Below are 13,641 nucleotides of genomic sequence, written 5' to 3' on the forward strand. Positions count from 1 at the left end.
CCACTTAAGCCGGTCTTGGGCCAGGGATTGCCAGGTACCAGTGGGGATGTTGCACCTTATCAAGGAAGCTTTGAGGGGGTCCTTGAAACATTTCCTCTGCCCATCTGGGGATCACCTGCCGTGTAGAAGTTCCAGTAGAGGGTTTGTTTTGGCAGTCTTGTGTTGGGCATGCAGACAATGTGGCCCGCCCAACAGAGCTAGTTATTGTAGGAATGACTATCATTTTAGCACTGTATTTTCAATGGTTATTCCTTTGCCCAGGGTCCTTTGCATTGTGCGGCAGTTTCAAAACAGCTTCATTGAATATTACAGCCTGATCTATTCAGCAGTTCTCTGCTGTTGGCTTCTATTCCAAAAGTGCATGTTTTTAATTTGACTCGAACTCTACCTCGCTGAAATGTGGTGTGTGTTATATCCCGCTGGAAATCATTGTTCTATTCCTTTATCAGACTATGCTCTCAGTGTGCTTATTTGCATAGGTCAACTGGGATTGTGTCATTTACAATTTGTGAAATTAATAAATTTAAATCTCAATTACCCATTCGGCATGTGGACTTACCATCAGCTGTAAGATAAGCAGTAAATCACTAATTTGCCTGTTTTCAATAACGGAATGAGGCTCTTGTCATGAAATTGCTCACATTGATGTAATGACCACCAATTTCAAAGTTAAGCACATTATTCTTTGCTGAACAAGACCTACCGGGAAAAGACACAAGTCATTCCACTTGTGCTATGGTGATATCAAGATCAAATAAGCAACAACATTTCTTTCAGCGCCATCTGCAACAGCACCACATAAAATAATGCACGTGCTATTCTGAAACACTTCTTTGGAACAGAAAGAGAGAAAGAGAGGAAAGAAAGAAAGACTTGCATTAATATAACATGTTTCATGACCACCGGACATCCCAAAGCGCTTTGCAGCCAATGAAGAACTTTTTTTTGGGAGTGTCGTCACTGTTGTAATGTAGGAAATGTTGCAGCCAATTTGCGCTCATCAAGCTCCCACAAATATCATAGGCAGTCCCTCGGAATCGAGGAAGACTTGCTTCCACTCTTAGAATGAATCCTTAGGTGGCTGAACAGTCCAATACGAGAGCCACAGTCCCCGTCACAGGTGGGACAGATAGTCGTTGAGGGAAGGGGTGGGTGGGAAAGGTTTGCCGCACGCTCTTTTCGCTGCCTGCGCTTGATTTCTGCATGCTCTCGGCGATGAGACTCGAGGCGCTCAGCGCCCTCCCAGATGCACTTCCTCCACTTAGGGCGGTCTTTGGCCAGGGACTCCCAGGTGTCGGTGGGGGTGTTGCACTTTATCAGGGAGGCTTTGAGGGTGTCCTTGTAACGTTTCCATTGTCCACCTTTGGCTTGTTTGCCATGAAGGAGTTCAAATAGAGCGCTTGCTTTGGGAGTCTCGTGTCTGGCATGTGAACGATGTGGCCTGCCCAGCGGAGTTGATCAAGTGTGGTCAGTGCTTCAATGCTGGGGATGTTGGCCTGGACGAGGACACTGATGTTGATGCGTCTGTGCTCCCAGGGGATTTGTAGGATCTTGTGGAGGCATTGTTGGTGGTATTTCTGCAGTGACTTGAGGTGTCTACTGTACATGGTCCATGTCTCTGAGCCATACAGGAGGGCGGGTATTACTACAGCCCTGTATACTATGAGCTTGGTGGTCGATTTGAGGGCCTGGTCTTCAAACAGTCTTATCCTCAGGCAGCCGAAGGCTGCGCTGGCGCACTGGAGGCAGTGTTGAATCTCCTCAGTATCTGCTTTTGTTGATAAGAGGCTCCCGAGGTATGGGAAATGTCCAGGGCTGCGCCGTGGATCTTGATGACTGGGGGGCAGTGCTGTGCAGCGAGGACAGGCTGGTGGAGGACCTTTGTCTTACGGATATAAACAGCAATGTTATAATGACCAGATAATCTGTTTTAGTGATGGTGGTTGAGGGATTAAATATTGGCCAGGTCACCGGGGATAACTCCCCTGCTCTTCTTCGCAATAGTGCCATGGGATCTTTTACGTGCACCTGAGAGAGCAGACAGTCTCATCCAAATGATGGTAAGGAAGATAGGGAGAGAGAGATGGAAGGGAGAGAGAGATGGAAGGGAGAAAGAGAAAAATGGAGAAAGGGGAGGGAAGGAGGTTGCAATAATATAGCACCCTTCATGATCTCAGGATGGCTCAATGAAATACCTTGAAAAGTAGTCACCATTGTAATGTTGAGAAACGCAGCAGTCCATTTGCACGCAGCAAGGTCCCACGAACAGTAATGAGAGAATTTGTTTTAGTGATGTTGGCTAAGCGATATATACTGGCCAGGACACTGGGAGAATGCCTCTGCTCTTCTAATATAACCACGGGATCTTTTACATCCATCTGAGCGGGCAGATGGAGCTTCAACATGATAAGTACTTCAGTACTGCTGTGCATCAAAGAGGCCTCAACATATAGCCCCACTGAATCCAATCTGTACTAGTTTTGTGTAACTCCTGTGTACATGGAAGTTGGACAAATGAGAAAGAACATTAGCTTAAGTATGTTCTTCCTCATTCTTTCAGTACAGTTTATCCTCCACGTTAACAGTTCCCACTCCCTCGTTATCCCTCAGTTATCTAACTAAGCTGGCACAAATTTGAAGCATTTTTCTTTGTATGTTCATTATTCCTGTACCAACTTGGGTGCCTGCTGCTCCTCACTCTCAGAAAGACGGATGTCGTGAAATTTGATTATGCAGCGCCGGCCGGTAAGGCTGTTTTTAAAAAAAAAATGGCAAAAGACACCGCTGCCGCTATTTTGGAGAGGTGGACAGTGCTGCCGTTGCCTGCGCTCGCCTCTCCAATGTAAATGTGCAGGTCATGACGTTAATTGGCATGCAGTGCCTGAATTGGCGCACAACTGCGATTTTGGACGTCACCGCACTGCATACCACCCACGCACGGAAGAACATGCATGCAGCAGTTGTACAGAGACACGATCAGCGCTTCTTAAAAGGATGCACACATCTTTCAGGTAAGTTTTGATTTTAACTTTTGGAATGGTTTTTATATTTTATTGAATTAGTGGTTTTGTGTAATGCATTTAAAAAGTTGTAGGGTGTGCTGCTGGATGCATGCAAGGCTTGGATGTTAAAGAAAGGTCTCGAAGAACACCAATTGCTCACAATCCTGGGAGCTCTAGTTACAGTCCCCCTTGGGCTGCAACATCACATGGAGATGAAGCAGAGACAGCAAAGTGGACAAGCTGCTCGCAGACGGAAGTGGAAGAAGCAGAAGAGGAGGAAGCAGAAAGGAGGAGGCAACCCATACAGCTACTTTCTGCCTGGGATATCCGGGATGGAATCATCCGCCTGTGGTACCAGTGACCACAACCCCAATCCCCTTTCAATATTTGTACCACACCTTATCTTCCCTCTGTTACTGACCATTACAGCGTCCTCTTGGCCACAATGCTGAAATAAATGCCACCACAAAGCAAACTTTCCAATCCAACTTTATATCTATCCATCCAATATTACATTAGTTGATTTCTTAATCACCCTTGTGCATTTACTTAGTAACTGTCTTGTGTGTGTCTTTGCCTATCCTACTGATGTCACGCAGTGCTACCCCAGTGGCTGCAGCATGGCTGGTGGAAGGCTGCTGACTTTCAGTGAGGGAAACTGCAGGTGGCCTTGCAAGAAGACCTCGAGGAGCTGGTGGCTGGGAGTGTCAAATCGATTTTGTGTTAGTGCTGAAGTACTTTTACCATTTTTTACATGCAGAAGGCAGTTCAGCATGAAGAGCTGAAGACTGTCTAGTTTGAAATGAGTTTAAGTGTTTTTTTTTTCCAGAAGGCGGTTGAGCTTTACGGACGAGAGAATGCCTACTTTCGAATGATTGTTAACTTTTTTTCCAGAAGGCAGTTCACCTTTAAGGGTTCGAGACTGCTTTCAAAATGACAACCTTGCTTTAAGAGAATGCAACTTCACTCCAGCAACACTGCAAAGTGGTGACATTGGGCCCCCTACTGAGTGTACAGCCTGAAACAACCGTTGGTCTCCGGGCTGGGTGCTAAAATCATTCAAGTCAGCAGGAAGCACCAAAATAGCGTGCTGCCCGCACTCTCTAAATGGGCACGAGCAAATTTCGTCCCGCGGTGCCCCTGCCTCTTTTAGACCTGAGATTTGTTTCCAAAGTGAAACCCAATGCTGGCATTGCCATTGAACTTGCTGACAAGGGTGGCGCTGTTGTTGTTTGGTTGACGGTCCTCTGCCTCTCCGACACCTATTCCGACCTCCCCCTGGACCATGACCCCACCACCATCAAGCCATCGTTTAACAGACCACCACTGTCCTCATCTCCTCTGGCGATCTCCCCCCCGCCGCCATGACTTCAAAACTCATCTTCCGCTTCTACGTCCTTTCCAAGATCCACATACAGGACTGCCCTGGTAGGCCAATTGTTTCAGACTGTTCTTACTCCAGGAACTTATTCCTTTCTATCTCGACTCTACTTTTTCTCCCCTTGTCCCATCTCTTCCCACTTACATCTGCGACTCTTTGAATGCCCTCCACCACTTTCACAGATTCCAGTTTCCTGGTCCTAACCGTCTCCTTTTCACTATGGAAGTCCAGTCCCATTACACCTCCATCCCAAACCATGACGGCCAGAGGGGGCTCCGCGTCTTCCTTGAATGGCGGCGTAACCAATGTTCCCTCTAATTGTTCTGGCACCATGTGGCCACCTTAAAGCGGTGCGCAAGCCATTCAAAATACCGCGCATGCATGTCTTTTGCATTGAAAAGCCGGCTGCGCAAGATCCCTGCAACGCTGTGCGGCCGTGCAGCTTAAAGGGAACATTGGGCTCAACCAGTCCACATCCACCACCACCCTCCTCTGCCTGGCTGAACTTGTTCTCATATTGAACAACTTCTCCTTTAACTCCACTTACTTACTCCAAATTAAAGGTGTCGCTATGGGAACCCACGAATCCTAAATTTTTCATGGCTACGTGAAATATTCTTTGTTCCACTCCTACTCCGGTTCCCTCCCTCACCTCTTTTTCCCAAACATTGATGACTGTATAGAAACATAGAAACATAGAAAATAGGTGCAGGAGTTGGCCATTCGGCCCTTCGAGCCTGCACCACCATTCAATATGATCATGGCTGATCATGCAACTTCAGTACCCCATTCCTGCTTTCTCTCCATACCCCTTGATCCCTTAAGCCATAAGGGCCATATCTAACTCCCTTTTGAATATATCCAACAAACTGGCTTGAACAACTTTCTGTGGTAGAGAATTGCACAGGTTCACAATTCTCTGAGTGAAGAAGTTTCCCCTCATCTTGGTCCTACCCCTTATCCCTTATCCTTAGATTGTGACCCCTGGTTCTGGACTTCCCCAACATTGGGAACATTCTTCCTGCATCGGTGTTACATCCTGCTCTTGCCCCAAACTGGAACATTTTAACAAGTTTGCTTCCAATTTCCACCCTTCCCTCACCTTCATATGATCCATCTCTGACTCATCCCTTCCCTTCCTCAACTTCTCAATCTTCATTTCTGGGGATAGGCTATCAACCAAAATTTACTATAAGCCCACTGACTCCCACAGCTACCTTGAGTACACTTTCTCCCACCTCGCTTCCTGTAAGGGCTCCATTCCATTCCCCCTGTTTCTCCATCTCTGTCACATTTGTTCTGATAATGTTACTTTCCACAATAGTCTTTTTCTTCAACTGAGAACTGATTTTCAAACACCAACATGTCCAGAACAGAGTGGTGCCCAGAGTAAAAACGTGTTCCATCACCAACCGCTCCTCCGTGGTTGACAGGGCCCTCAACTGTGTCCATTCCATTTTCTGCACTTCTGCTCTCACCCCCTTCCCCTCCCTCCCAGAACCACGATAGGGTTCCTCTTGTGCTCATCTTCCACCCCACCAGCCTCCACGTTCAACGGATTATGTTTTGCCATTTTTACTGTTTTTACTATGATCCTACTACCAAATATATATATATATTTTTTTTTCTCTCAACATTCTGAAGGGACCGTTCCCTCCATGACACCCTGGTTGACACTTCAATCACCCCCAACACCCCCTCCCCATCCCACATCTCTTTCCCATGCTAGCGCAGGAGATGCAACACCTGCCCTTTTACCTCCTCCCTTCCCACTGTCCAGGGCCCCAAATACTCCTTCCAGGTGAAGCAGTGATTTAACTTGTACTTCTTGCAATTCAGTATACTGTATTCGTTGCTCACGATGTGCGGTCTCCTCTACATTGGGGAGACAAAGCGCAACTTGGGTGATTGCTTTGATGAACACCACCGGTCAGTCTGCAAATATGACCCCGAGCTTCTGGTCACCTGCCACCTCCCTATCCTCGGCCTCCTGCATTGTTCCAATGAAGTTCAACAGAAGCTCGAGGAACAGCACCTCATCTTTTGATTAGGCACTTTACAACCTTCTGGATTCAACATTGAGTTCAATAATTTCAGATTATAACCACTGCTCCCATTTTTTCCAACAGCAGGTGCTGGAAATGCCTTTACTGCTGCCATTTACAGTTCCTCTAGATCCATCTTTTGTCTCTTGTTGCATTACCGCTCCCTTCATCCCTTTTGTCATTTAACTTGTGTCAAAGGCAGAGTCTCAATTAAGGAGATCTTCGAAGTGCTCCTTCCAGCGGGCCCCGACTGCCTCGCTGTCTTTGATGAGTGTTTCCCAGTTCTTGGCCAGGTGTGGGGTGGGGCCTTGGGTGCTTGGGTCGTAGGTGGACTTGACTGCGGTGAAGAATCCTCGCACATCATGGCTGTTGGCCAGCTGCTGAATCTCCTATGCTTTCTTCATCCACCACCTCTTCTTTAGGTCACAGGTTCTTTGTTGGACTTTAGCCTGGAGCTGTTTGTAATGCTGCTTTGCTGCTCCTGAGTTGGGTTGGTGTTTTAGGCTCAAAAATGCCCTGCGCTTGCGATCTATTCATTCTTGGATCACCTGGTCATTCTCATCAAACCAGTCCTGGTGTTTCCTGGTTGAGTGGCTGAGCATTTCTTCGCAGGCACTGGTTATGGTGGCCTGGAGGGCAGACCAAGCGCTGTGGGCACTCTGCGTCTCGGGGTCATCAAGGGTCGCCAGGTTAGCAGGGAGGCGCTGGCTGTATAGGACTCTCTTAGCTGGGTCCTTGAGTGCCCCGGTGTTGAATTTTCTGCGGCACTGCTTCTGTTGCCGTCGTCGCTTTGGGAAACAAGCGCAGGCAGTGGAAGGAGCGTGCGGCAAACCTGACTTCTCACTCACCCTTTCCTCCAACCTGCGACAGAGACTGTAATTCCCGTATTGAACTGTTCAGTCACCCGAGAACTAACTTTTGGCGTGGAAGCAAGTCTTCCTCGATTTTGAGGGACTGCCTATGATGATGATGTCATTTAATCAGCCCTGCCTTCCACCCTATCATAGACCTTCCCTCTTGTTCTTTCTTGCCCTCCCCCTTTTCGCTGTCTCTGCACTTGCTTAAAATCTGTTACATCTCTAACTTTTTCCAGTTCTAACGAAAGATTATTGACCGGAAACGTTAACTCTGTTTCTCGCTCCACGGATGCTGAGCATTTCCACCATTTTCTGTTTTTATTTCAGATTTCCAGCATCCGTGGTACTTTGCTTTTGTCCCAATAGATAGTGGGGATGGGAGGATACATATAATTATCATGACCCTTGTATGGAATCAAATTCCCAGTCCCTCACAGTGTAATTCTCCAATCTAGAAATATAAACTTAGTCAAAAAAACTGAGTATGACTTAATGTTTGCTATTCATATCTCTCATCCAGAGATGTGACTGGTCAGTGGACTGGTCAGGTGGGCAGAACAGGGGCAAATGTAATTCAATCCAGAGAAGTGTGAGGTAATGCATTTGGGGAGGGCGAATAAGGCAAGGGAATACACATTAAATGGAAGGACACTGAGAAGTGTAGAGGGACAAAGGGACTTTGGAATGCATGTCCACTGATCCCTGAAGGTAGCAGGCCAGGTGGATAAGATGGTTAAGGCGGCAGATGGGATACTTTCCTTTTTTCAAAGAGGCATGGAATATAAGAGCTCGAACTGTATAAACCACTAGTTAGGCCACAGCTAGAGTACGGGGTGTACAGTTCTGGTCATCACATTACAGGAAAGATGTGATTGCACTAGAGAGGGTCCAGAGGAGATTTCGGAGGATGTTGGCAGAACTGCAGAATTTTAGCTATGAGGAAAGATTGGAGATGCTGGGTCTGTTTTCTTTGGAACAGAGGAGGCTGAGGGGAGACTTAATTGAGGTATAAAATTACGCCGTAACTATTTGTACTAAGTCTCTTGACGCATGCGCAGAAGCAAGAGTTAGGACAAATATCACCAACTCCGCCCCACCCCCCAACGCAATTCCCACTAACCCTTTTCTGCTCATGCGCCCTCCTCTCCCATCCCCCCACATTGCCTCCGATCCATCCAGCAGCAGCCCAGAGGCCGGAGCATCCGAACACATCCGCCGAGCCGCCCATAGCGCTAAGCCCCGAGCCTCCCCGAACCCAGAACCGGAACTACCCACAGCGCCGGGAGTGCGAGAAGTGGGGAGAGCTTTAGGGGGGTGAACAGAGAGAGAGAGAGAGAGAGCTTCTGAGGGGGCAGAGAGAGCTTCAGGCCGGTGGGAAAGAGAGCTTCGGGGTTGGGTAGAGAGAGACCTTTGGGGGGTGGGAGGGGGGGAGTGGAGAGAGAGAGCTTGGGGGTGGGTGGGAGACACAGGTGGAGGGGGTAACGGAGAGGATAGAGGGAACTCGGAGAAGACGGATCACGTTCTTCCTACTCCCTGATGCGTGCAAGCTCGGTGCTTGTGTTACAAGGGACATTGCTGGGGCGGATGAAATCCAGAAGTCACGACACTCACTATTCACTTCATACCCAATAAACATGTTAACAATCCGCACACAATGCCCCATCTGGGGAGCAGGGATGGTATAAAGTCTTGCGCTGGGGTAAGGGTCTTCAGCTGGCGAATTAATGCACTTGCGCTGGGGTAATGGACTTCGGCTGGAACTTGGTGGCTCTTGGGGAGATTTATCCTCTGTTGCTTCTGAAGTCAAAATGGATCGATTTACAAATTGGAAATTCACTCAGAACTTGGGCTGGGCGGTTCCAGTTACACATTCCAGAGGATCTTCAGGTTGTGGCTTATCCTCCACAGGGACCAATCAGCAATAGGTCTGGAGAGCCAATCAGAGAAACGACTGCATTTCAGTTAGTACAAATAAATGCAGCCATAAAATTATGAGGAATCTAAATAGAGTGGATAGGAAGGATCTATTTCCCTTAGAGGGTTCAATAACCAGGGGGCATAGATTTAAACTAATTAGCAGAAGGATAAGAGGGGAGTTGCGGAGACTTTTTTTCACCCAGAGGGTGGTGGGGGTCTGGAACTCACTGCCTGAAAGGGTGGTAGAGACAGAAACCCTCATCACATTTAAAAAGTACTTGGCTATGCACTTGAAGTGCTGTAACCTACAGGGCCAAGAGCTGGAAAGTGGGATTAGGTTGGATAGCTCTTTTTCAGATGGCAAGACATGATGGGCTGAATGGCCTCCTTCTGTGCCGCAAATGTCTATGATTCTATGATGTTCAAGGAAACAACAAGAAATACCCTACAGAAATTTTCAATTTATGAACCAGATTTATTATTGGTTGAAGTACATCTCCATCGAATATGACGTCATTCACCGGTTTCCACAGACGCGAGCACACGGTCTCTGACCAGTCCTGGACACTAAGGCCCTCGAGGTTCTTGGGATGGCTGGCAGACCGGGGTATTATCAGGGTGGGTGGAGGGTAGTGAGGGTAGAAATTGTGATGAACACTTTCACTCCGGGCACCACTCTGTTTTGGATGTGTTGGTGTTTGGTGGTCAGTAGTTCTCGCATCCGTCCCCTTTCCCGCTAACGTAGGAGAGAGAGATGGGATCAGCAGGATGATGCCTTCCAGCATAATTCCCGCCCGTTTGGTCTCTGGTAGGTTTTAAGGAGCATCTTAAAAGGAGGAGAGGTAGAGAGGCAGTGAGGTTTAGGGAGGGAATTCCAGAGGCCCAGGCAGCTGAAGGCACAGCCACCAATGGTGGAGCGATTATAATCGGGGAATACACAAAAGGCCAGAGTTGGAGGAACGCAGATATCTTGGGGGCGGGGTTGTGGGTCTGGAGGTGATTACAGAATTATCAACGGGAATCAATGTAGGTCAGCGAGCACAGGAGTGATTGGTGAGCGGGACTTGGTATGAATTAGGACACAGGCAGCAGAGCCCAGGATACTGATGCCAATTATAGAGCCCCTACTTTTGTCCTGATGGGCCAATACCACTATTAGGAACCAGTGAACACCAATATTCCCTATAAGCTGTGCAGTGCCTGGGATTGGCTTTTCCTATGTTAAACTTCGCACATATCCGAACCTGTGAATGGGCTGTGCACCCAAACATTTTTTTTTTTACGGGGAACATTGGTAGTCTGGGCACCTCATGATTCTGGTACAGGCACCCGCCCACCTTATTTAAATATCCCGAGTCTGGGAATTCCAACAGGTCTGGGGTTCCTGGGGACAGTGGGTGGAAGTCCCACCTCACTGCGATTACAGTGGTGGAGTGGGATTGTGGATTCTCGAGGACTTAAAATTCCTGGCAATTAAACGGCCAATTTTCCTTCAATAAAACTAACACAACGGTCACTAATCATCTTCTGGAAATACCACCGTGCATTCACAATGTAGAGCACTGTGACAGCTTTGGCTAATGTAAATAAATGATCCAAAGCTGAATAAAATGTAAAACTCAGGAGTAATTTTAAGATTGGAATCTAGCTCTCCTGACAGCTCAACTGATTCAGCTAGTGAGTTGATACACCAGATCAGGAAGATTGTAGGCTTGTGTCTGGGTCTGTATCAAGTTAGTTGAGCCCAGCCAGAACAAGGATAGAGGTTCTACCATTGGTCTCAGTATCCTGGGCTAGGGGTTAGAACAGTCAACCAGACTGCTGCTGATTGAGATGCACCAACCTCTGCTGGAACTGCGTTGCTTGTGGATGCTGGGATGAGTTTCAATGACTGATGACTCAGTCTCGAACACTATTCTTGCCTTGTACATGTAGAGGCAAAATGACTTTTTCCACAAAAAGGATAGTAGAAATATGGATTTTTAAAAAAGGTGTTCCTGGGATTTGGCATCGCTGGCAAGGCCAGCATTTATTGCCCATTCCGAATTGCCCTTGAGGTGATGGTGGTGAGCCGCCTTCTTGAACCGCAGAGGGCAGTTAAGAGTCATCCACATTGCTGTGGGTCTGGAGTCACATATAGGCCCAAATCGGGTAAGGGTGGCAGATTTCCTTCCCTAAAAGGACATTGGTGAACCAGATCGGTTTTTACAACAATCCGGTAGTTTCATGGTCACCATTACTGATACTAGCTTTTTATTCCAGATTTATTGAATTAACTGAATTTAAATTCTCCAGCTGCCGTGGTGGGATTTGAACTCATGTCTCTAGATCATTAGTCCAGGCAAGGACAACTGGAGCAGTCAAGACTGAGACAGATAGATTTTTTATTAAGTCAGGCTATCGAGGGGTGTGGAGCAAAGACGGGAGTCGAGGTGAAGATGAGCCAGGGTCTGAGTAAAGGGCAGAGTAGGGTGAAGGGGCTAAACGGTCCGACAGGAAGAATGGTACAGCGCCTGTGGAATCACACTCTGGTGAGGAGGGAGGGAGGAGAGGAATATTGGTCGGTAAAATAGGAAAGCAAAGAAAAGGACAAGAATCTAATCTTGGGATTCAGATGATCAAACAATGAACAAGTTGAGTTTGGGGCATCACACAATCCTGCCTTGCGCCTACAAGTGTCAGTTATATCAAAGCTCCATGAATTGGAATCATTCAGCACTGCCAGCATGGCCTCGATGTTAAATACTCCTAAAGCACTCGGAATGAATATTAAAGTGACTTCTTACCATAATGGGAAAAGGAGTTTGTTCTATTGCCTTTTCCCGCTTCATTAAAGATCACCACCGCAGCAGCTCCTCTTCTCATTGCATTCTCAATCTTCTCTGCGAAAGTACAGTTGCCTCTTTCAATCAAAGCTATCCAGGGTGAGTCCACCGCATTGAAGTCAATGTCTTTCTCGCAGGCGAAAGCATCAGTCGATTTTGGGATTGCCACCATCCCTTTGGCTCCTTTGACCAGCGAGTTTTGACCGTAAATGCCCGGTGCATATGTTGTCGCCGTGCTGTTGGTGATGGGAGAGACATTGGTCACATTGATGATGGCTATTGAGATCAGTTTCACTCTGGTCACTGTCTGAAACATCGCAGCGAGCAGCAACAGCCAGGATGACCCGTGAACGCCGCCGGGAAACTTCATCCTCACTTTCTGCTGGGCATTCACTTTTCAAGCCAGGCTTCAGAATTTATTTCTACATAGAGCGAGAGAGAGAGAGAAGTTGGTGAGCACTGAGTGGCGGTGAAATGGAAGAAAAGCTGTAATGATCAGGCAGCTAACACACAACTTGACTGTCACTCTGCCGTGTAATTGAGATTTCTTGCATGCATGCACTCGAGCATTGTTTGCGTTAACAGCTGCTTAGAAGCGCCCGCTGACTTCTCGTTATCTCTGGACTTTGATCCTGGTCCAAAGGTAGTTAGTTAGCTATTGGTTTACAAACGAACACAGCCGCAGCCGTTTGGGACTAATCCATAATGAACACTTCTTTCCCCCACCACCACACAAAGACGTTCTTGCAGTCTCGAGTTTCAAAGGGGCTTTAAGTTACACACAGGACAGTGAGGATGGATTACAGAGGTGTGTTCTGATAGGTTCTCCGCACTGCCACATTACAACCGCGCTCGGTCAACTGGGAACCCGGGGCAGCCCAGCCAACACTTCCTAGTTAGTTGGGTGATTGAATGGTCGGCCTGATGTAACCAGATAGCAGGCGAGTGTAATGCAAAACCTCTACTTCATTGAGTCTCAATACATTTTCATTTATAATTCTTCCATGGAGGCCAGCCAGTGGAAATAAACCAGCATTGAAGTTCATTGGCACAGATCATTCCAAGGCTGTTTCTCAGCTGCCTCTATTTTGCTTCCTATCAGAGCAAAAAAAATTCTGCAGAAATAATTATTCATGTCTTTCCCAGTTGAAACGCAAGTATTATAAATAGAACAGTTAAAACAGCTGGGTCTGTTTTCTTTGGATCAGAGGAGGCTGGGGGGAGACCTGATTGAGATGTATAAAATTATGAGGGGCCTGGATAGAGTGGATCGGAAGGACCTGTTTCCCTTGGCAGAGGGGTCAACAACCAGGGGCCATAGATTTAAAGTAATTGGTAGGAGGTTTACAGGGGATTTGAAGGGAAATGTTTTTACCCAGAGGGTGGTGGGGGTCTGGAACTCGCTGCCTGAAAGAGTGGGAGAGGCAGAAACCCTCACCACATTTAAAAAGTACTTGGATGTGCACTTGAAGTGCCGTATTACCTGCAGCAGTCCGAAACCAGACTTCTGATTTGGGATGCACTGCGTCATCCAAATAGTTAGAAGATACAGGCACAGTTCAGAAATATTCCATTTCAACTTGGCTCCCGGTTAAGCAATGCCTCGATTTCAAA

At 47.3% G+C, this 13,641-nt stretch overlaps 1 protein-coding gene across 1 annotated transcript in view; it reads right to left on the bottom strand.

Annotated features, from left to right (window-relative positions):
- LOC139265660 (E3 ubiquitin-protein ligase RNF128) overlaps positions 1-12,746 on the bottom strand; it is a 195,459-nt gene extending 182,713 nt beyond the window's left edge. Inside the window, exon 1 of the mRNA XM_070882861.1 lies at positions 11,989-12,746. Coding sequence (XP_070738962.1) covers positions 11,989-12,397 — 409 coding nt within the window. The 5' untranslated portion in view covers positions 12,398-12,746. The remainder of the gene's footprint in view (positions 1-11,988) is intronic.
- Positions 12,747-13,641: the final 895 nt, after the last annotated feature.

The sequence above is a fragment of the Pristiophorus japonicus genome, chromosome 6 (genome assembly GCF_044704955.1).
Source record: "Pristiophorus japonicus isolate sPriJap1 chromosome 6, sPriJap1.hap1, whole genome shotgun sequence".
NCBI classification, from domain to species: domain Eukaryota; kingdom Metazoa; phylum Chordata; class Chondrichthyes; family Pristiophoridae; genus Pristiophorus; species Pristiophorus japonicus.